Below are 24,798 nucleotides of genomic sequence, written 5' to 3' on the forward strand. Positions count from 1 at the left end.
TAAATGCTCCAGCCAAAAGACACAAGCTTGCTGAATGGATACAAAAACAAGACCCATCTATATGCTGTCTACAGGAGACCCACTTCAGACCTAGGGACACACACAGACTGAAATTAAGGGGATGGAAAAAGAGATTCCATGCAACTGGAAATCAAAAGAAAGCTGGAGTAGCAATACTCATATCAGATAGAATAGACTTTAAGATAAAGAATGTTACATGAGACAAGGAAGGACACTACATAATGATCAAGGGATTGATCCAAGAAGAAGATATAACAATTATAAATATATATATACCCAACATAGGAGCGCCTCAATAGCAACTGCTAACAGCTCTAAAAGAGGAAATTGACAATAACACAATAATAGTAGGGGACTTTAACATACACCAATGGACATATCATCCAAACAGAAAATTAAAAAGGAAACACAAGCTTTAAATGACACAACAGACCAGATAGATGTAATTGATATTTATAGGACATTCCATCCAAAAACAGCGAATTATACTTTCTTCTCAAGTGCACACGGAACATTCTCTAGGATAGATCATATCTTGGGTCACAAATCAAGCCTCAGTAAATTTAAGAAAATAGAAATCATATCAAGCATCTTTTCTGACCAGAACGCTATGAGATTAGAAATGAATTGCAGGGGAAATAAAGGTAAAAACACACAAACACATGGAGGCTAAACAATACATTACTAAATAACCATGAGATCACTGAAGAAATCAAAGAGGAAATAAAAAAATACCTAGAGACAAATGACAACGAAAACACGATGATCCAAAACCTATGGGATGCAGCAAAAGCAGTTCTAAGAGGGAAGTTTATAGATATACAAGCCTACCTCAAGAAACAAGAAAAATCTCAAACAAACAATCCAACTTTACACCTACAGGAACTAGAGAAAGAAGAACAAACAAAACTCAAAGTTAGCAGAAGGAAAGAAATCATAAAGATCAGAGCAGAAATAAATGAAATAGAAACAAAACAATAACAAAGATCAATAAAACTAAAAGCTGGTTCTTTGAGAAGATAAACAAAATTGATAAACCATTAGCCAGACTCATCAAGAAAAAGAGGGAGAGGACTCAAATCAATAAAATTAGAAATGAAAAAGGAGAAGTTACAACAGACACCACAGAAATACAAAGCATCCTAAGAGACTACTACAAGCAACACTATGCCAATAAAATGGACAACCTGGAAGATATGGACAAATTCTTAGAAAGGTATAATCTTCCAAGACTGAACCAGGAAGAAATAGAAAATATGAAGAGACCAATCACAAGTAATGAAATTGAAACTGTGATTAAAAATCTTCCAACAGGGCCTCCCTGGTGGCGCAAGTGGTTAAGAGTCTGCCTGCCGATGCAGGGGATACGGGTTCGTGCCCCGGTCTGGGAGGATCCCATATGCCGCGGAGCGGCTGGGCCCGTGAGCCATGGCCGCTGGGCCTGCGCGTCTGGAGCCTGTGCTCCGCAACGGGAGAGGCCACAACAGTGAGAGGCCCACATACCGCAAAAAGAAAAAAAAAAAAAAAAAAAAAATCTTCCAACAAACAAAAGTCCAGTACCAGATGGCTTCACAGATGAATTCTATCTAACATTTACAGAAGAGCTAATACCCATCCTTCTCAAACTCTTCCAAAAAATTGCAGAGGAAAGAACAAGCCCAAACTCATTGTATGAGGCCACCATCACCCTGATACCAAAACCAGACAAAGATACTACAAAAAAAGAAAATTACAGACCAATATCACTGATGAATATAGATGCAAAAATCCTCAACAAAATACCAGCAAACAGAATCCAACAGCACATTAAAAGGATCATACACCATGATCAAGTGGGATTTATCCCAAGGATGCAAGGATTCTTCAATATACGCAAATCAATCAATGTGATACACCATATTAACAAATTGAAGGTGAAAAACTATATGATCCTCTCAATAGATGCAGAAAAAGATTTTGACAAAATTCAACACCCATTTATGATAAAAACTCTCCAGAAAGTGGGCATAGAGGGAACCTACCTCAACATAATAAAGGCCATATACAACAAACTCACAGCAAACATCATTCTCAATGGTGAAAAACTGAAAGCATTTCCTGTAAGATCAGGAACAAGACAAGGATGTCCACTCTCACCACTATTATTCAACATACTTTTGGAAGTCCTAGCCACGGCAATCAGAGAAGAAAAAGAAATAAAAGGAATACAAACTGGAAAAGAAGAAGTAAAGCTGTCACTGTTTGCAGATGACATGATACCATACATAAAGAATCCTAAAGATGCCACCTGAAAACTACTAGAGCTAATCAATGAATTTGGTAAAGTAGCAGGATACAAAATTAATGCACAGAAATCTCTTGCATTCCTATACACTAATGATGAAAAATCTGAAAAAGAAATTAAGGAAACACTCCCATTTACCAATGCAACAGAAAGAATAAAATACCGAGGAATAAACCTACCTAGGGAGACAAAAGACCTGTATGCAGAAAACGATAAGACACTGATGAAAGAAATTAAAGGTAATACCAACAGATGGAGAGACATACCATGTTCTTGGACTGGAAGAATCAATATTGTGAAAATGACTATACTACCCAAAGCAATCTACAGATTCAATGCAATCCTTATCAAATTACCAATGGCATTTTTTACAGAACTAGAACAGAAAATCTTAAAATTTGTGTGGAGACACACAAGACCCCGAATAGCCAAAGCAGTCTTGAGGGAAAAAAATGGAGCTGGAGGAATCAGACTCCCTGACTTCAGACTACACTACAAAGCTACAGTAATCAAGACAATATGGTACTGGCACAAAAACAGAAATATAGATCAATGGAACAGGATAGAAAGCCCAGAGATAAACTCACGCACCTATGGTCAACTGATCTATGACAAAGGAGGCAAGGGTATACAATGAAGAAAAGACAGTCTCTTCAATAAGTGGTGCTGGGAAAACTGGACAGCTACATGTAAAAGAATGAAATTAGAACACTCCCTAACACCATACACTAAAATAAACTCAAAATGGATTAGAGACCTAAATGTAAGACCGGGCACTATAAAACTCTTAGAGGAAAACATAGGAAGAACACTCTTTGACATAAATCACAGCAAGATATTTTTTGATCTATCTCCTAGAGTAATGGAAATAAAAACAAAAATAAACAAATGGGACCTAGTGAAACTTCAAAGCTTTTGCACAGCAAAGGAAACCATAAACAAGACAAAAAGACAACCCTCAGAATGGGAGAAAATATTTGCCAATGAATCAATGGACAAAGGGTTAATCTCCAAAATATGTAAACAGCTCATGCAGCTCAATAGTAAAAAAACAAAGAACCCAATCCCAAAATGGGCAGAAGACCTAAATAGACATTTCTCCAAAGAAGACATACAGATGGCCAAGAAGCACATGAAAAGCTGCTCAACATCACTAATTATTAGAGAAATGAAAATCAAACCTACAATGAGGTACCACCTCACAGCAGTTAGAATGGGCTTCATCAGATCACCTACAAACAACAAATGCTGGAGAGGGTGTAGAGAAAAGGGAACCCTCTTGCACTGTTGGTTGGAATGTAAATTGATACAGCCACTATGGAGAACAGTATGGCAGTTCCTTAAAAAACTAAAAATAGAATTACCTTATGACCCAGCAATCCCACTACTGGGCCTATACCCAGAGAAAACCATAATTCAAAAAGACACATGCACCCCAATGTTCATTGCAGCACTGTTTACAATAGCCAGGTCATGGAAGCAACCTAATGCCCATAGAGAGACGAATGGATAAAGAAGATGTGGTACATATATACAATGGAATATTACTCAGCCATAAAAAGGAACGAAATTGGGTCATTTGTAGAGACGTGGATGCATCTAGAGACTGTCATACAGAGAGAAATAAGTCAGAAGGAGAAAAACAAATATCGTATATTAACACATATATGTGGAACCTAGAAAATGGTACAGCTGAACCAGTTTGTAGAGCAGAAATTGAGATACAGAAGTAGAGAAAACACATATGGACACCAAGGGGGGAAAGCGTCGGGGGTGGGGGGTGGTGGTGGCATGAATTGGGAGATTGGGATTGACATGTATACACTGATGTGCATAAAATGGATGACTAATAAGAACCTACTGTATAAAAAAATAAATTTAATTTAATTTAAAAAAAAGAAAGTATAGCCTCTGTGGTTCCTGTTCTGAAAGTTATTTGCTAATGGAAACAACTGTGTCAACATTAGTCTTGAAGCAACCATGGCTGTAAGGTAATTTACAAGAAAGTGTATGTTCAAAGAGCAGGCACACCAGGTGTGCACGGGTTATCTCAGGACAGTTATGAGCAGGCTCTGGAACCCAAGGTCGGCACCATGCTGGTTCCTAATCCTGTATTAGATTCTTACTGCTGCTCTAACAAATTACCACAAATGTACTGGCTTAAAACAAAGATAGATATATTCTCCTACACTTCTGGAGGTCCGCAGTGTGAACTGGGACTCACTGGGCTAAAATCAAAGTGTTGAAAGGGCTGTGTTCTTCAAGAGGTTCTAGGAGAGAATCCATTTCCTTGTGTGTTCCAGCTTCTGGAGGAATTCTGCGCTCCTAAGCTCATGGCCCCGCCGCCTTCAAGGCCAGCAGTTGTATCATGCTGACCTCTGCTTCCTTCATCACATCTCCTTCTCTGACTCTAAGTCTCCTGCCTCCCTCTTTCACTTATGGACCCCTGTGATTATATTGGGTCCATTGAGATAATCTACAATAGTCTTCCTATTTTAAAGTCAGTTTAATAACGACCTTAATTCCCTTTGTTATCAACCAGGGTTTTTGGCCTCCTTAGTCAGTAGAAATGGATCAGAGGCCAGACAAGAAATTCAGGCAAGGCTTTATTGGGACCCCTGCTACAGCAGGGGGGAGCAAGAACAAGTATCATGTTCCCTTGCTAGCTCACTCCCCGAGCAGGAGCAAGCTGGTTCCTTAGGTGGGGGTGAAGGTAGGGATGTGTCCGGGGCTCGGGCCGGCGGGGTGGCTAGGTGGTCTGCCCACCCCTTTGGCGGTATCGTGCACAGGAGGCATGCACAGTACCCTGCTTTTGCTCCCAACCCCCTGCTTTTGCTCCCAGCTCTTCAGAGGTGCCACTTGAGCTTGTTTGGTCTTTCTGTATTTTTTGTCCAGAATTTGCCCCAACTGCACATTCATGAAGTTATTTTTAGACCCTTATAGTTTCTTTCTATTTTGTTGCTCAAGGAGACGTTTGTCCAGGTTCAAGCGTTGCAGCACTGCACAAAGGGTTCCAGGCCCCAGCCTGTCTCACCTTTACCATGTAACTTAGCATATTCACAGATTCCAGACATTAGGATATGGACGTCTTGGAGGTGGGGGAATTATTCTGCTCCTTCATATGGCATACAAGGCTCTCTACCACGCAGACCAAAACTGTTTTTCTGGTTTCATCTCCCACCAAATGCTGTGTAGTAGTGATATATCGCTGTATAACAAGTCACCCTAAAGCTTAATGGCTTAAAACAACAACACTTATTATCTCACCGTTTCTATGGGTGAGGAATCCAGGGACAGGTTACCTGGGTCCTCTAGCTCATGGTCTTTCATGAGGCTGCAATCAAGATATAGGCTGGGGCTGCTTACATCTCAAAGCTCAGCTGAGGAAGGGTCTGCTTTCAAGCTCATTCTCGTGACCCCTAGCGGGATTCCTTCCTCCCTGGCTGTGGGCTGGACGCTGCTCTCAGTTCTTTGCTGCCCCGGCCCCTCCATAAGGCAGCTTACAGCGCGGCAGCTGCTTCATCAGAGCAAAAAGCAAGAAGAGCCGGAGAGGCTGCAAGCAAGATGGAGCCAGTCTACTGCAACCTCATCCCATCACTTTTGCTGCATTATATTGATTAGAGGCAAGGCCAGCCCACACGCTAGAGAAGGGGATTAATTATATAAGAGCATGAATGCCAGGAGGTGGGAACATGGGTCGATGTTAGAAGCTGTCTAGCACATCCCAATACGTATCCTGTGTTCTCACCTATGAAACCACCAAATTAATCCAAGAAAGAAAAAAAATGCCTTTTTTTATCACCCATGCTATATATTTGTTCATTAATTCGCTCATTCAAAAAGTATTCATTTGATAATGCCACATGCAGCAACATGGATGGACCTAGAGAGATTATCATATGAATATGAAGTAACTTATGATTATCATATGATTAACATATGATTATCATATGAATATGAAGTAACTTTCTAAATGAAGTAAGTCAGACAGAGAAAGACAAATATCATAAGATACTTACATGTGGAATCTAAAATATGATACAAATGAATTTATTTACAACACAGAAACAGACTCACAGACTTAGAGAACAAACTGTGGTTGCCAAAGGGGAAAGGGGGTAGGGGAGGGATAAATTAGGATTTGGGGATTAGCAGATACAAACTACTATATATAAAATAGATAAACAACAAGGTCCTACTGTATAGCACAGGGAACTATATTCAATATCCTGTAGTAAACAAAATGGAAAAGAATATGAAAAAGAATATATAACTGAATCACTCTGCTGTACACCAGAAACTAAAAAATAAAATGAAATAAATAAAATGAAATAAAATTAAAAAATAAATAAAAATTTTTAAGAAGTATTCATTTGATTCCTACTGTGAGCTGAGTAGTGTCTCAAGTACCTGGGACAAAGCAGTGAACAAAATAGATTAAGCTCCTGCCCCTTTGGAGCAGACACGCTAGTGGGGAAGGAGACAGACAGTAAGTGAACTACACACAGAGTATGACAGAGGGTGAGGCGCTAGAGCAGGTAAGGGGCATGGTGGGTGTCGGGGGGGGGAGGCTGTCTCACATGTAATGGTCTGGAAGGCTTCTCTAAAAGCTGACCTTTGAGCAGAGACATGAAAGAAGTGAGGGAGCCGCCATGAGAGGATTTGGAGTAAGGATTTCCCAGGCAGAGAGGACAGCAAGAGCAAAGGTGGCTGATGGGTTCAAGGAACAAGAAGCGCTGCTGGAACAGAGGGAACAAAGGAGAAAGTGGGTGGAGGTGAGGTCCAGAAGGAAACCAGATGCCAGATCTTACAGGGCCTGGAGGTCGTTCAAAGGAATTTGATTTTTTTTTTTTTTTTTTTTGCTTTTTCATCATATGGTATATTTTTTCCATTTTTATCGGAGTATAGTTGATTTACAATATTGTGTTAGTCTAAGCTGGGAGTCACTGTGAGAATGGCCTCCTAAAAGGAGCTACTTAAAATGCGGTGGTTAGAAAAAAAAAGTAGCCCCCTCCTTCATAATCTCATTATTTCCAGTTCTCTGTGTGAGGGGGAGATATACTTTGCTTTATTATACAGCTACAATTCTAAAAACATTTTTTAATATATACATATTACTTAATATAGCTCATTGAGCTCACGTTTTGCAATTACTTACTTTCAAAGATAATATCTGGGGCTTCCCTGGTGGCTCAGTGGTTGAGGGTCCGCCTGCCGTTGCAGGGGGACATGGGTTTGTGCCCTGGTCCGGGAAGATCCCACATGCCGCGGAGCAGCTAGGCCCGTAAGCCATGGCTGCTGAGCCTGCACGTCCGGAGCCTGTGCTCCGCAACGGGAGAGGCCACAACAGTGAGAGGCCCGCGTACCGCAAAAAAAATAAAAATAAAAATAAAAATAAAAATAAAATAATAATAATACCTGAAAGCCCTGGGTGTTTGAAACTGCTTTCATCCCCAGATAAGGAAAGAGAAATCAAACAAAACGATTTATGGCCCATTGCTTTCCCAACATCAAACAACTTCAAAGAGCCTAGGCTGGAACCCAGGTCATGTCAATTTAATTCATTGCATAAAGCCAGACCTCACCTGGCCGATGCTCACTTGAGAGCCTAAGAGGGCTTATTGTAATAAAGCAAGTGCCTCAGACTGTGAGGTGGTGCCTTAGGAATCCCCCAAACCTCAATGAAGTGGTTGCCGATAAACAGCCAAGAGGCAGTCTGGGTGTGCAAAGGCTTAGGAGAAGGTCTCTCTGTTACATTCACACATTAGCCAGCCTGCCAGGATTTTAGTAAAGGACACTTGGTCATTGCTGCCTTCACCACATATTAAGCCCCGAGTGTCTCCTATGACTGTGAGGCCTACAGGTGACCTTCAGGCACCTTGGAGGCTCTATAGTAGGTACACTTAGATAAGCAAATGGAAATTCGTTTTATCAGGGAGAGAGCAGTCAGCATAAGTGGTTAGGAGTGGCTGGAGGATGGGGGAGGAGGGCAGACTGTTTTACAAAGAGAAGCATATATAAGAAAGAGTAGAGAAATACTCTACTTGCAAACACTGGGACGTGCGAACGGGAGATGTGGACAGGAGAGAGTGGAATGACCCGGATCACCCTCCAACTCCTGACCCTTCTCTGGGCTATGACTGGGACCAGCACCCAGACCCGAAGCTCATGCTGTGAGTAGAGCAATTCTTCCAAGGTCAGGGAAGCAGTTACCCTGGGGATAGGCAGAAACCTCAGACACTGACGTCTGCTCATGAGATAGTGCCTGAAAACAGCGATCACTCTAGGAGTTCCAAAACGGGTGAGTCAGGGTGTGAGTGTCTGTGGTTCGTCTTTCCTGACTTAATAGCATAAGTTCTTGGAGAGGCAAGTCGATGCATTTTACTTTAAGAGAAATGGAAATACCATTGCAGGAATGATGGTTGAAGATACAGAGAAAGACCCTCAGTGGCTGTTCTGACCAGGTACCACTACTAGTGAGAATGTTGGGTACCTGCTGAGGATAGGTCATATCCCAAATCTTTCATAGTTTTCACGTAAGAGGGAGAAAAAAATGGATGCAAGGAAATCAGTGACTTCTAGGAACATGCTAGAAATAGCATGAAATGTCTGTGAGCCATAGTGCTCGATGTTACTAAGTGAAAAATCACTTTCTTAAAGATAAGGGTTATTTGGGAAGATGTAGGGACTAACTGGCCTCAAAAGAAAAGGCCCAATGTTTTCTCCATTGCTCTTTAATAATGACTCCAAAGGGAGCATGCCTGAGGATACCAAGGCTAATCCTGTCTTCTCCTAAGAGACACAGGAAACATGTTTCTGAGAAGAGGGAATGAGGATGAGGGGTTTGGTAAACGGCTTTGTCCCTTGCAGCTGTTCCCTTAGCAGAGCAGCCCTGGGTTAATGGCATCCAAGTGCTCATGGAGAGCTCCGTGGTCAACTCTACCTTCCCAAACCCCAGCATCCTGATTGCCATGAACCTGGCCGGAGCCTACAACTTGGAGGCCCAGAAGAACCTGACTCACAAGCTCATGGACAGTGACACAGCTGGTGAGAAGCCAGGGCCCCTCTGCCTGCTCCCTGAATCTCCACCCCCAGGGCCCACCTCCAGGTCCCCCCACCCCAATGCTACCTGTGATGGTACCTGAATCACCCAAACACCTTTCCCTGCATACCTGGAAGGACTCATGTGTGAAGTCAGGGCATTCACACAGGAGGGCAGTAAAGCAGAAAGAGCTCTAGATTAAATGGAAAAGAGTGGATTTCCAGGTCTGGCTCTGCCACTTACTAATTCTGTGACCTCGAACTAGTCACAGATCCCCATCAACCACACGGTTGTAATTTGCGAAATGCAAATAATTCTAATAACAATAGCACTAATAGCAGTAACAACAACAATAACAATAATAATAAAATCTCTGTTCTGCCTACCTCACAGGAGTTGCCTTGAGGTTCAAATTAGATAAACTTGAGTAAAGTTAAAATTATCTTGTAACTGTACCTTTTTTATATATGAATTTGTATGGGTATTCTTGCTGCTTTTCTAAACAGATACCAGGAATTCCTGATGGGATTGTCAAGTCACATAGAGGCCACTAGATTAATGGCCTACTTAATGTTTTTCCATACTTCTTTCCCTGAGAAAGATCAAAAAACTAATCACATTATTTAAAAAATCGAAATAATCTGGAAAGAAGCAGAGAGTTCAGCCTGGCCCCTGGTGCTCTCTCTCCCCTGAGAATGCCTTTGTTTAACTATATTGTTCTCTCTTCTACAGACCTTACCATTGGTCAGCTAGCCCTCACCATTATGGCCCTCAACTCCTCCTGCCAAGACCCTGGGAACAAAGTATCGATTCTACAGAGTCGAATGGAGAACTGGGCATCTTCCACTACGACCTCACCAGAAGGGAGGGGTAAGTGAGGCAAAGGGCCTTTCCTGAGAATTTTAAATCTATAAAGAAAAAGGAAGGGAGCGTGGAAGTTTAGGCAAGAGACACAAAGTACCTCTGATGATCCCACAAGTGAGATCTCCACTTCCAATCCAATGAACTAGAAAAGACCACTATCCCAGGGAAACAGTTCTATGCCATCATTGAAGACAGCAGCATCCTTTTTATTCTGTTCTCATGCCAGATGACAGTCTTATTCTGAGACACACGGAAGTTATCTCTTGCCATATGGTATCCTTCTTTTTGCACAGGTTTTCTAGCAATGTCTCTTTAAAAGGTTTGCCTTTTCCTTTTTCACAAATATCTTCTTTATGGTGAATGTTAGTCTTATGAAGCCCCTCTATCCCTTTCCAAGGCCTCAATACCCACGTTTCAACCTTCTATGGGCTCAGTCTGGCGATCTTGGCGCTGTGTCAGAACCACCCGGAGACGACTTTACCCATAGCAGCCCTCTTTGCCAAGAGCCTGCAGAACAATCCCACTCCCTTCAACGTGGGTGAGTAGGTCACCACTTTCACACAGTGCCCTGAGCTGGGAACATCGAGGTCACTGAAGGGTAGAGTTGGAGGGAAAGTGGGAGGGAGGGAGCTTTCCATGGAAGAGGAGCTGAGGACCATGAAAATGTCTGTAAATGAGAGATACTTGGCAAATATTTGTTGGACATGTGAATTAAGGTATAAATGAAAGAGAGAAAATAAAACAGAAACCAGAACAATACTTGACATGTCTGACAGTTACAGACAAATCAGAATCTCCATTGACAACAATAAATATGTCATCCAAGTCAGGAGTTGTTCCCAGACGAGTGATTAAATTATTAAATCAGTGTCTGGACTCAGTCCCACCCTGAACCTCCTCTTTAATCGCTGCTGACGCTTCCACACTCTATTCTTCTCGATGCTTCTCCTTACTACATCCAAATATTCTCTCTCTTTTTTTTTTTTGGCTGTGTTGGGTCTTTGTTGCTGTTCACGGGCTTTTTTTTTAGTTGCGGTGACCGGGGTTGGAGCATGGGCTCTAGGTGCATGGGCTTCAGTAGTTGTGGCTCGCGGGCTCTAGAGTGCAGGCTCAGTAGTTGTGGCGCGTGGGCTTCGTTGCTCCGTGGCATGTGGGATCTTCCCAGACCATGGGCTTGAACCCATGTCCCTGCCCCACCAGGGAAGTCCCCAAATATTCTCTTTATACTAAACAGCTACTCTCTGAACACTAAACCCATAATGCTCCCCTTCAAGGATGCACTGGAACCATCTTATTCCTTCACCCTGCAAGCACGTGGCTGCTTGTGAATGGAAGCTCTATCCTCTACCACACCATGTCCTTCTTCTGCACATAACGATCCCTCCTCTGTATGATGCCCTCTGTGGGGGCTACTGTTATGTCCCTCATTGGTGGTCATCTTTTCTCCTCTACCACTATCTAAGCAACAGTATTATCTCAGGTTTTCACCTCTTATACATGCCGCATCAGCAACCTCTCTCTTTTCAGGCTTTATCAGACCGGCACACAGGTAGATATTTACTCAAGTACCCTCCCCATGGGTCAAACACAGACTGGCCTCTGTTTCCCATCTGGGACCTCATGCATTGCTGGGGCCTCTCTGCCAGTTCAGGAAATTGGGACTTCTTTGCCAACATTTTCATCCTTAATGAGGTGATGAAATTTTGGGTGGAGATTAGGGTGGGGAGGGAAAGATCGATGAAAAAAATGCCATCAGGCAAGTCTTTGATTTCTTCTGGTCTCCTCATGCCAGAGTTTGCCCATTCAGTTCACCCATAATAAGAATGAAATAATGAAAAAAGCCCTTGTGCTGGGTACTATGGGAGATGAAAATCACCGCCCTCCCCCCATCTGAGAACTCACAGGGCACAGTAACAGCAGAGAGTGCTAAGATAGCAAAACAGGCACAAACAACAAATGCCAAAGGAATCCAGAAAAGAGACGACACTTGTTGTGTGGGGTGACAGAGAGGACTTCAATGAGAGGTGGTGATGGCTGGAACTTCACCAACTGCTGACATTTTGAAAGATAAACATTGGGACAAGAGAAGTGGGATTGAAAATGCTGCTAGTCGACTTTCATTCAAAGCGACTTTCATTCAAAGCGTGAGCTGTGGAGTCATACAGATCTGCATTCAGGTGTGTGGCCTTAGGCAGTTACCTAACCTCTCTGAGCCTCCATTTCCTCATCCCCTAAATGGAGATAATTATAGGTCCTATTTCACAGATTGTCCTGAAGGGTAAAGGAGATAATGAACCTGGACACAATAAGCACACAAATTTTAGTTGTTCATATTGTGGTGGTGGTGGTTGTCTTATCCCGTGCTGTGATTCTCAGACACAGGAGCAGTGGAGACCTTGGCTCTGACCTGTATGTACAACAAGATCCCCATAGATTCAGAGAATGGTTACAGAGACCTGTTCCGTTACGTACTAAACAATGCTGTGCAGAATATCAGCATGAGGATCCAACCCAGTGGCACCATCGGAGACCTCTACAGCACTGGCCTTGCCATGCAGGTAAATGCGTCATTGATACACTTCGCTGGGTCCATGTCCCTAAGCCTGGATTGTAGGACCAAGAGTCCAGGCTTCTGGTAGTATCTCTGGGGAGGACCAGCTACTGTGACTAGAGGTAGACTCCTTACGGCACCTGTGCCTCAGTTTCTCTACTGGTGAAATGCAGGTATGTGTTAATTCATCCCTACCTCACAGGTAAAGTATAAAATCAAATATGCATGAACTCTTTTCCCTTCCATGGGAAAAAAAAAAGAAATAAATAAATCCAAGAAATATATTGGTTTATTATGAATAATGATCAGTTTGTTCATAATAATTACAGACAATTGAAAGTTTGGTGTATTAAAAAATAAGGATATTCAAGGAGGTCCTCAAAAAATTTGGAATCTTCTGATTCCATGCTGCCAATCAAGTGTTCTTTTATCAGATCTTTACCTTGATCCAAGAAAAGGTGGGATTGTATTCAAAATGATTAATGAAAATAATCTAAAACTGCCTGGACATCTAATATTTGTCAAGGTCTTTTACTATCTCAGTCTCAGTTCAACCTCACAAAGATCCCTAATATATGTCAGCGCCAGATGTGTCTGGTCATCAAGTCTATGCTCAGTCCTGTTTCCCTAGTATAGAGTCTCAGGCTTGGATTCTATAAGATGCTGCTTGATATAGCTCCAAATACAACCACACACACACACACACACACACACACACACACACACACACACCCCTCCCCTTCCGTTGATTAGGGCAACATCTTCCCACAGAAAACACACCAATAATAATGGGGAGAGAGAACCAACTAGAATCAAAAATTAAAGGGTCATCTGTGGCCAAATCCTGTAGTCCAAACTAAGAAATTTATGCTCCAGTCTCAAAATGCCCCATGGGATTAATAGAAAAACTACATCATGACCTTCCCAACTTGGAAATCCCAAGAAACAGAGAATCATAATATTATGCTTAGTGAATTAAATCAAGCAAAGAAAGATAAACGCTGCATGATATCACCTATATGTGGAATCTAAAAAATAATATAAATGAATGTATATGCAAAACAGAAACAGACTCATAGATATAGAAAACAAACTTGTGGTTACCAAAGGGGAGAGGGAAGCGGGGAGGGACAAATTAGGGGTATAGGACGAACAGGTACAAACTACTATGCATAAAATAGATAAGCAACAAGGATATACTGTAGAGCACAGGGAATTATAACCAGTATCTTGTAATAATCTATAATGGAGTATAATCTGCAAAAATACTGAATCACTATACCATATGCCTGAGACTAAAATAATATTGTAAATCAACTATACATCAATAAAAAATAAAGAAACAGAACCATGGAGTTACAATGCCCACCCTAAACCTAATTTAGCTCTGGACTAGTGCAGGGGGCTGGAGACTGGTCTGATATTCTATACATTATAAATTAGTGACGTAATGTACAGTGTGGTGACTATTGTTAATAATACTGTATTATATATTTGAAAGTTACTAAGAGAGTAAATCTTAAAAGTTCTCATCACAATATAAAAAATGTGAAACTATGTGTGGTGATGAATGTTAACTAGACTTACTGTGATCATTTGACAATATATACAAATATCAAATCATTTGTTACTACACCTGAAACAAATATAATGTTATATGTCAATTACATCTCAATTTAAATTTTTTTTTTTAAATTAAGATTAAAAAATGAGCAAAGGGCATAAATAGACTAGAAATTCGTTCATGTTAAACGTAAGAGTAAATACAAAGTCCCCACTCCAATGTGCCATAGGACCAACTAATGAAAATAAAGTCAGTTTCTACATCATGTCGTGGTCAATAAAATTTTGTCAGAGAGCAAAACACTGTTTGTTTTTATGGCTGAATCATACAAAAGCTTTCCCAGGGCTCAGGTCTAGAAAGTTTTGTGGGGGAACAAAGGAAGTCTTCAAGAAATCTAAGGCAAGTTTTATTCATGACTCACTTAAAATAACCTTGCTCACCTTAGAGCCAGACAGAGAAGTATTTGCTTTTGCTAATTTGGTTTGTGAATTCTGTTTGGGATTTTAGCACCTGCAGAGTACACCATGAAAAGCTGTACCTGGCAATTAAAGTTTTTCCTTGGAAAAAGGCAGGACCTCATCCATATCCAGATATCAAAGGCGGATTACTTGTCAGTTAGGATACATAACCTCTCCCTACCCACTGTAAGCCAGAGTTCCCAGGCAGTCCGAAGTCTGAAATCACCAGATATCTACTATATAAACTTTTTCTAACCTAAAATGTTCTGGTGTCAAAAACAAAGGGTTTCTAAGGCTGTAACAACTTGGGTGTGCATCCCAGATTGGCCACCATCTTAGGCAAATATTGAATTTCCTGGAATTTCATTTTCCCCATAATAGCAAAGGTATAAAAAAAGTCACAGGCACAATGTGGCATTTAATAATTATTTGTGATCTCTCCCAGTGGAAGAGAGGTGACATTTAGCTTCCTTTGCAGCCTTCACTCACCCTCTGCCAGCTGTCAGTGCCCTTCAAGTGACCTAGGCCACCCACATTGTTTCCCAGAGGCATTTCCTCCTCTTTCTTCCATAAATATTCCAACGCTTTAAAGGTTCCTCTGACAAGAACCTAACTTGGGGACATAAACTTCTTCATGCGAAGTTATTATTGACTTCTAACTGGCTAATGCATTACTCCTTTCTAAAGAGTTGGTGTTGTGATGTTTTATCCCAAGGGGATATATCTCACTTAGTGGGATTTGGCATATGAATATGGCAAGTGGACAAGATACAGATACGATTGCTGGGAAAGCCTAACTGATGCCCTTTAACCAAACTGCCCTGTAAAGGAGCCTCTGGGAAGAGCCACTGTCATGGTTACGGAGGTTAACAGAGCCTGTCAAAACTGCCTAGTTGTTCACAGTACTGCCTCTAGCTCACAGCCATTTCTGGCTCCCCTCCCTTCACCCATTTCCCATTCAGAGCTTCAAGTGAATGGGTCATCAGCAACCCCAGACCATTAACATGCTCTGGTGGATGAGTCAGCACAACCCTAAAGGCAGGGAGGTACTAAGGACAGCTTCCGCAACACACCATTACAAAATGCTTTTGCATAGCATCCCATCTGAACCTCCAATGACTGCCCCAAGGGTAGGCAGGAGCTATGATTTCTATTTTACCCGTGAGACAGAAAACTCAGCAAAGTAGAGTGACTTGCTTGGTGTATTCATCAAAACTCATTTTGCAAATAACAGAAACCCAAATAATTTTTGCTTAAGAAAAAAAAATGGAGATTTACTATTTCACATAAACTGGGGGATCCAGGGCTCGATTAGGTGATTTCAGGATTAATCAGAATAAAGGGCTCAAATCACATCAGGGATCACTCTTTCATCATCTCTCAGCCATGGTTTTTCTCATTCTCTCCTGCTGTATGGCTTCTTCAGAGTGGCTGAGAAAGATGGGCACTAGCACCTCAATGATTACTAACCCCAGCAAAGGGGAAGGAATCTTTCTCTCTCCCAATGTCTGTGTATCATGGAAGGACTCTGATTAGTGCATGTGTCCATTAATCACTGTCACCAAGAGGATAGCACTCTACGATTAGCCCAGCCCATGAGTCCACCCTTGTGGCCAGGATCGTGGAGCCTCTAGCTGACAGTACTGACATGATCAAAGAATGTGGGAAGAGTCCACAAAAGGGTGTGTAGAACAACAAAAAACAAAAGAAGCCTACTACCGTTAGATGGCCAGGTTGTCCTACAATAAAGCTTCTCCAGGAGCTTGCCTTGCCAGCTCTCATCCTCCTTCTACATGCAAGAACTGTTAGTAAATACAGCAGCCCTAATAGCACTCCCTGAAACTGAGTGTAGCTCAGATATTTATTGTGTGACTTGCTATGTGACAGACGCTGAACTAAGCAGTGGGGACACAGCCGTGAATAAGACAGATGTTGTCCTGAACCTCGTGCAGCTTCGGTTTTGGACTCTGGTTGATCACAAAGATTAGTGATCAAGTCTGTCCCTTATAAGGCTAATAAAGGCCAACTCTCAGCTATACCTAATCTGTCTCTCTTTCTCTCTACCCACCCTCCCACCCCCTCCCCGGCCCCAGGCTCTCTCCGTGACACCTGAACCACCTAACAAGGAGTGGAACTGTCAGCAGACCATGGATTCTGTACTGAATGAGATTAAGGAGGGGAAATTCCGCAACCCCATGTCCATTGCCCAAATCCTCCCTTCCCTGAAAGGCAAGACATACCTAGATGTGCCCCATGTGTCTTGCAGCCCTGGTAAGAACTCTTAACATCTGTCTCTCCCTATAAAGTGGCAACTTATGCCAGGAATGATACGTGGACCAATTTTAAGTGGCATAAGGTCTTGTTATATCCATGACTGCCATGTAGGCAGGGCCAGTTCCCAAGAGTTGTGTGTTAGCACACAGCCATGCTGTCCTGCCCTCAGAATTCTGCTCCCACATCCACTTCATTCAACACACATTTACTGAGTACCTACTATAGGTAAATCATTTTGTTGGATGCTTGTGGAGAGAGAAGATCCATGGTCCTAACAGTAAAATAACATATGACTTCATTCATTCATTTGACAAATGCACCAAACATTAGGCAATATCTTATCATATCTGCTCTTTACAAAGTCAGGAGATGGTATGTAGACAAAAACTACAATATTTGGAAGAATGAAATAAGTATTAAACAGAAATAGAAGCCATATAGAGTGCAAAAGCAAAGAAAGTATGACCAATCATTGAGTTTGGGAAACTTAGGAGAAGAACAGAGTTGACATTTCAGCCAAGACTTGGAGATATAAAAATGTGCTCACAGCACACCAAAGGGATGGGGTGGAAATCTGGCACATTACCTTTTTATTTGAGATATCTTTATTTTATCCATTTACAAATATAATACAGAGATACTTAAAATTCAAACATGGCAGAAATATACATCTAGAAAGTAGAGTCCTGCAAAAAAATTTATCACCCCAGAGTCTTTGGTATAGATTCCTCCAACTCTTCTTTCTAATCAAATACTAACATAAAGTATGATTCATCTTATGTTGCACTGACTTCCTGAGATAAGCAGAGATTAGTAAGCTCCTTGTCTATCTCAGTACAGAATCTATAGAGACCACAATTAAGCAATCTGACACAATCATACCAAACATAGCCACATTCATTAACTCCTTAGGCTGCTTCCCAAAGATTTCCCAACTTGAACAAGGTGGCCATGGAGTCCTTCCTAGGATTCTGCACTAGGTGCCCAGGTATTTGGTTAAATGGTCTGAAACTTACTACCTTTGCTTCCAGATTCTTCGGGTTAACAAAAAACCCCAAGTGAACAGTGAGCACCGTGTAAAATACATGACTTAGGGCTCACAATCCTCCCTTCAGTTTACAAATCCTTCTAACAAAATAAACGTTCGTTATTAAGCTAGCTGTCAGTTCTTCAGCTACGATCAATTCTCTAGGATGGAAATGAGAGCTTCATAGGTCACACCAGTTCTTCAGAACAATCCACAAAGGACACAAAACCACTGTCATCTCTTGAAATGTGTTCTGGGATAAGCTGCCAACAACAGAGAATTTGTACCTATACTACAAACCCCATAATCTTTGACAGATTTGGCCTCTTTGCTCTTCCCAGGTCATGAGGTGCAACCAACTCTACTCAACCATCCTAGCCGTGCTACCACCTCAGCATCCGATATCACCGTCAAATACACCATAAATAACCAGCTGAGGAATGTGGCGCTTTTCTTCAATGAGACCATCAATGTTACTGTAAAAGGAGGATCAGTGCTACTTGTTGTCCTAGAGGAAGCACAGCGCAAAAACCCCACATTCAAGTGAGTGTTACAAGTGACATTCACCATTCCTCCCAAGCCCAACCTGAATTCCCATTCTCTCTCTTCTTCCTTCATTTTCTTGCTTTTTCCCCTTCTGATAATGTAACAGATCTTTATTTAATAGCCCCTTGAGGAGCCTGCAATCTAGTAACCAGGCAAGGCTCTCATAAAAATTAAATCATTCGAGTCAATATAAGATGGAGTTTTTAAAACAGAAATTCAAAGGAGAGAGAGCACAGTGTGGATTAGAAGAATTAAGGAAGGCTGGTGGCTTTGGACCACATTCAAAGAATAGGGACCATACAGGAAGATATGGAAGGATGGTATTCTAGGAAGAGGGGGATGGTGAGGACAAAGCACTCGAGACAGGACTGAGCAATGAGTAGACCAGCTTGACCAGACAAGAGAATACAGGACTGAATTAAATGAATGATGTCTGGAAGGACAGATTGGGTGATAGATTGGGTGATATAGATTGGTGATATTCCTTACCAGGCTAAGGAATTCGGACTTCATGTTGCAGAGAAGCATTAAAAGTTTTTGAGTAAGAAAAGTCATGTTGTAAAATGTTCATTGGTTTGTGGAAGGAGTGACAAGGAGGAAAGCTAGGGCATGACTACAGAAATGAAGCTGTAAACTGATGAGAAATTCATCTTGGAGAAATGTACTCATACCAAGGAAGATGCCCCAGGGCTCATGAGTGACTGCATGTGGGGCTCAAGAGCAAGAAGCTTCAAAACTATTGGTAGGAGTGTCAGAAGAAAGAATGTCCTTCAGAGAAAAATCCAATTCCTTTAGATGATTAATTATTGGCATTCAAAACAGAAACATTAGGAAGCTTTTGGAGGTATAAAGGAAGTCCTAGAAAAAGAGGTCAGGACAAGCAAAAGAGATTGGGTAGTCATCTGATAGAGTTGACGACTGAAGTTAGGGACAGTGTAGTAGGTGGCAGATACAATGCTTCCAATAAACCATGAAACTGATATAATTATTCCCATTTTACAGATGCCCACTTATGCCCAAAATGGTTAAGTAATATTCTGAAGATCACATAACATGCAACTATTGGAATTCAGATCTAAACCCAGATTTGACTGACTCTTATGTTCTTTCTACTACCCAGTTGGGAAAGGGGAAAATACAGAAATAAATCACAAAGGAGAACATTAAACTTTGGGGAATGTTTATAGTTTGCAAAAAGAGGGAACAGCAGAGAAATATGGAGAAGCCTAAGCTATAGGAGGAGGAGGGGGAAGATGACAGGTCATGGAAAGAAAAAGAGGAGATACTTTCAAAGGAAAGATGGCCCAGTCCAAATTCTGCAGAGAGATGTCCAGAAGACTGACAAAGGCCAAGGAATAGACGAGTGACATGGGATCTATTCTCCAGGGTTAGGATAAGTACACATGTCTGCTGTCCACAGACCAGCTCCATAACTTCCCTAACTTCTGTAGAACAGGTCAAGATAAAGATCGCATTTCGAGAATACTTAATTTTCCAACAACCTGATGAATATACTTTACTTCTTCTCTAAGCTTAGCTTTAATTTTGCCTGATTTAACTTTTCCTAACTCTAAAGGTAATAAATACACATAGAAGAAATTTTGAAGGGGGGAAGCATAAAGTAGAAAACAAAACATCTATAGTCTATCTACAATATAATCACCGTTGATATTTTTTATAATTTTATAGGTATTTTCTCCATGCATATTACCAATAGTTGTGATCCATAATATACGAGATAGATAGATATTTCTGATACAATGTGTATCCCACATTTTCACTTAATATTATTGCATAAGCATTTTCCCATTTCACTGAAAAATACTGAAAAATATGATTTTCATAACTGCAAAAGAGTCAATCTTGGATATTCATTCCATCTCTCACCTAATTTTTTTGCCCATTGTTGGACATTTACATTTTAAAAATCTGCTTATTGATAGGTTTTAAAAAAATCTGTTCATTTTATTTTTATTTAATTCCAAGTGAAGTAATTTTATGTTCATTAGTCATTTGCATTTTCTCTTTGAAACATGATTTTCTCTGATCTTTAAAGCATTTAGAAGGTCTCTATCCCTTCATCTTAACTTCTTATTGCCTGACTTAAAGTGAGGTATTAATCGTATATGATTTTATTCTTACAGATTTGAAACCACAATGACATCCTGGGGACTTATGGTCTCTTCTATTAACAATATCGCTGAAAATGTTACTGACAAGACGTATTGGCAGTTCCTGGGCGACGAAATACCTTTAAATGAAGGTGAGAGAAGAAAAGTAATGTGGGCATTTTCTCCATCGTTTGAAGGCTAAGTCTTTCATGTCCATATTTAATTTATTCATTTATTTAATCGATAAATAACTGTGAGACTCTATGTATATACAATAATTGTACATATAGCTGTTACATACGTATGTACATAGGCAGATATATCATGAATATATATACAGTGTTGATAGATAGATGGATAGATAGAACAGATGGGTAGCTCCCTAAAATAGCTTTTGAAAAAAGCAAGAATCCTAACTCCACTCCGAGCCAGTGGGAAAATATCCAGTGAACAAGAAAAGTGGATTGACCTAAAGTAGTAAGAGCTAAAGAAGGAAAAAGCAGATGTGAGAAAGATTTTTTTTTAAGTGTGTGATCTAAGAAGATGGTCAATTTGGGGTTAAAAAATTAAACACGTATGTGTAAAGCAAAAGAACAGTGAATTCATAGCCAGTGGGAAATAAATGAGAGGGATAAGATAACATCTATTAATGTAGTAACGTTATGTTATTTCATACTCACATCAACTCTGTAGGCATTAGTGACTCTTTTTACAACAAAAAAAACTAAGTCTCACAAACAAAAAAGGGACTTGCCCAAGGCATACATGTAGTACGTGATACAGCAGATCATCAAGACCACAGCTTCACTCAAAATCCATTCTTTGCCTTCTTTTGTTGTAGTGTTATTAAAAATCACCAGAAAGAAGAATGTTTGTGTGGGGAAAGGGGGAAGAATAAAACTCAGACTTCAGCAAAACCTTAACAATCTTTAAAATGTTTGCGCAAATACTAAAATATCCTGCAACTTAAAAAGAGTACTGCTCGGGCTTCCCTGGTGGTGCAGTGGTTGAGAGTCCACCTGCAGATGCAGGGGATGCGGGTTCGTGCCCGGGTCCGGGAGGATCCCATATGTTGCGGAGCGGCTGGGCCCGTGAGCCATGGCCTCTGAGCCTGCGCGTCCGGAGCCTGTGCTCCGCAGCGGGAGAGGCCACAACAGTGAGGGGCCCGCGTACTGCAAAAAAAAAAAAAAAAAAAAAAAAAAAAAGAGTACTGGTCTATGTTTTTGTCGAAGGATGATGTTACCTAGTTAACCTGATGTTCATTGTCACCATTCTTTGTCAAGATGCTTCATTATCCAAGATTACAATGAGAGAGACGTTTTTCCTAGAGCCTACCATGGATGTGAAAAAAAAAATCTGGCCAGTCAGAATTTGTGGAATTGCAGCACAGCATTTAAGAAAGATCTTAGAGTCACATAAGCCTTGGTTAGAATCCCTCTCTCTCTCTCTCTCTCTCTTTTTTTGCCACACCATACAGCTTGCAGGATCTTAGTTCCCTGACCAGGGATCAAACCTGGGCCCAGCAGTAAAAGCGCTGAGTCCTAACCACTGCACCACCAGGGAATTCCTGAAGCCCCTTCTCTTATTTTCTAGCTACACTAGGCAAATAATGAATCTTCTCTGAGGCACAGTGCCCACAGCTATAATATGGAAAGAGCAATAACTATTTCTTAGCTTATTGTAAGGATTAGAAATAATGTGTTTGAAATGAGTAAATTCAGTGCCTTTTGCATGGTATTTGTTCAAAAATGCTAATCACTATCGTTATTAATTCTCTTACCACCTTCATCTCAAGAACTGCCCTGGGAACTTAAATCAGGCTAATTCTCATGTCTGCCAGTTACTTTTCTTCTCTGGGGAAAAGAAAGTCCTCTGAGATCCAAAAAGATTTGGGCCTGGAATTGTCATGCTTTCTGATGCCTGGCTACTTCAGAGTTAATCATCGATTATGTCATCAGCTGTGTTTCCTGCCCAGAAAGACAAGAATTCTCAACCCACTGCCCTTCCTCACTTCTTACAAAATCTTCTCAAATGAACATGAGTTCCCAACTTGAATGCTCTAAATTTGGCTTACATAAGCCATTTTAATAGTAACTACTTTCTTGCATACTTATTAGGTGTCAGGTACTGTATGAGGCATTTGGCAGTCATTACTTCTAATCCTGAAAATAATTCTTCAGCATAAATACTAGTAGTACAATAGTGTAAATGAGGGAAGGAGGCTGGCACAAGCTAAGGGGCTTGGCCAAAGATGTGCTCCATATGGCAACTGAGAGCCTGGAAACAAGGACCCCTGAATCTCAGTTCCATGCTCCCTTCATACTAATCAACTCTATGGCGATTTTGTCTCTCTAACCAATTTAATGGGCTGGTCCCGTGGGAGGGTGGTGTGGTTATGGGCACCGTGGGCACCTCGTGTTGTTCTCTGCTTGTTTCCAGGAGTTGCTGACTACATACCCGTCAACAACGAGCACATCACAGCCAACTTCACAAAGTACTAAGGAGGAGAAGGATTGAGCTTCTATCAAATGTCCCCAGAGGACGGCTGGAATTATTTTTTCACCTCATTTCAAATCTGTGCAAAAAAGTCGGTATTTACAATGCTACCATATTCCTGGTTAAAACATGGAAACCACAATGTAAAATAAATGATGCAAACTTCACTGGAGTTTCAACATCTGTGACCCATGAAAGAAAAAGTCTGGCTTCTCAAGACAATGACAGCTAGTCATCATTTAAACCTAGGGTGAGGGGGAAAAGGGGACGTCTGGCTGATATTTTGGAAAGTCATTCTGATCTTGATTAATTAACCAACACACTCTTTTATTCTATAAAGGAAATGATGTATCTTTACAACTTCTATTTTTATTTCTTAGACCAAGTACTCCTTTTCAAATCACCTAGTGTAAACATATATATGTACACACACATTCATCCATACATAAAGTGACCAAAATTATTTCATATGAAGCTCCCAGATGGTTCAGAACTAGGTAAATCATGTTATCGATATATCACAAACTTCCATTTCCAATATTTGTTCTGTGTAAATCACATTTCAAATATATTTTATATAATTTATCTATGTATTTAATATATTAATATGAACATAGTGTGTATTTAATATTAATATAAATTTAACATATAGTATGTTTTATATATTAAATGTAGATATATAACTGTCCCATAAATAATACATATAATATTTTAGATATAAAATATAGATCTATAATTTCACCCTGTCCTACATGTGTATATAAATACTGAAGTTACAGATCTTTGGGAGAAAAATTTAAGACAATCAACTGGTAAATTCTGCTTGTTGGAGTCAACACTGGAAGAAACTTTCTAGAGAAGAATATGAACATTTGTATCAAAAGACATAAGATATACACTTTGATCCCCCAAAGTCCTAATTCTGAAATTTATAGAAAGGGGTAAATCATAAGAGGACACAGATATATATAAGAATCTAAATGTCAGCTGGGACGATTAGACAAAAAAACTTAGATATGCAGCCTCAATACATTCCTAAAACTGAAGCCCAGAAGTGGGCAGACTTCACGGCCCCATCACAGGCCTCCCCTCCTGGCATCTCAGAGCAAGAACCTGCTCTCTGGTAACAAGCTGGCTCCCAGGAGAAAGAGGCGTGAACCACACAGGCCCAGATCCTCACACCCATCACGGCTATTAGGTAAGTCACTGTATCGCCGAAAAAGACCAGGGCTTTTACAATGGTAGAAACCCTCAGGGAGTGGTGAATAAGTGCTCTCTCATAACATATCATAATGTTTGTAATATGGAAAACATGGAAACAATGTGTATGTCCAAAAACAGAGCAATGCATAGGTAAACCCTGGTGGGTCTGTATGATGGGATTCTTATAAGTCACTAAAATTCATGCTGAAGATAAATACTTGATGACATGAAAAGACATTCATGCATAGCCAAGTGAAGAAATCAGACTACACGACATCACAATATCCTCCGTCCCAGGGTGTGACAGTGGTTATCTCTGCATGATAGAATGATTAGTGATTGATTTTTTTTTTGTTT

At 40.7% G+C, this 24,798-nt stretch overlaps 1 protein-coding gene and 1 long non-coding RNA gene across 3 annotated transcripts in view; one reads left to right on the forward strand and one right to left on the reverse strand.

Moving 5' to 3' along the window:
• The window catches only part of LOC132493667 (uncharacterized), a 97,170-nt gene that overhangs the window by 63,364 nt on the left and 9,008 nt on the right, over positions 1 to 24,798 (reverse strand). The window lies entirely within an intron of this gene.
• Positions 8,400 to 23,243, forward strand: CBLIF (cobalamin binding intrinsic factor). Its single transcript, XM_060105080.1, has 9 exons — positions 8,400 to 8,478; positions 9,176 to 9,352; positions 10,080 to 10,193; positions 10,609 to 10,749; positions 12,588 to 12,769; positions 16,878 to 17,055; positions 18,427 to 18,628; positions 20,776 to 20,894; positions 23,182 to 23,243. The coding sequence occupies exons 1-9, from the start codon at positions 8,400 to 8,402 to the stop codon at positions 23,241 to 23,243; spliced, it is 1,254 nt and encodes a 417-aa protein (XP_059961063.1).

Source organism: Mesoplodon densirostris, chromosome 7 (genome assembly GCF_025265405.1).
Source record: "Mesoplodon densirostris isolate mMesDen1 chromosome 7, mMesDen1 primary haplotype, whole genome shotgun sequence".
Taxonomy (NCBI): domain Eukaryota; kingdom Metazoa; phylum Chordata; class Mammalia; order Artiodactyla; family Ziphiidae; genus Mesoplodon; species Mesoplodon densirostris.

What these genes read in the sequence shown, in the direction of transcription:
- CBLIF (XM_060105080.1), top strand. Translation starts at nt 8,400, where the DNA reads ATGACCCGGATCACCCTCCAACTCCTGACCCTTCTCTGGGCTATGACT. An exon ending in CCAGACCCGAAGCTCATGCT is followed by an intron (nt 8,479 to 9,175) that starts GTGAGTAGAGCA and finishes TGTCCCTTGCAG; the next exon opens with CTGTTCCCTTAGCAGAGCAG. An exon ending in CGAAATACCTTTAAATGAAG is followed by an intron (nt 20,895 to 23,181) that starts GTGAGAGAAGAA and finishes GCTTGTTTCCAG; the next exon opens with GAGTTGCTGACTACATACCC.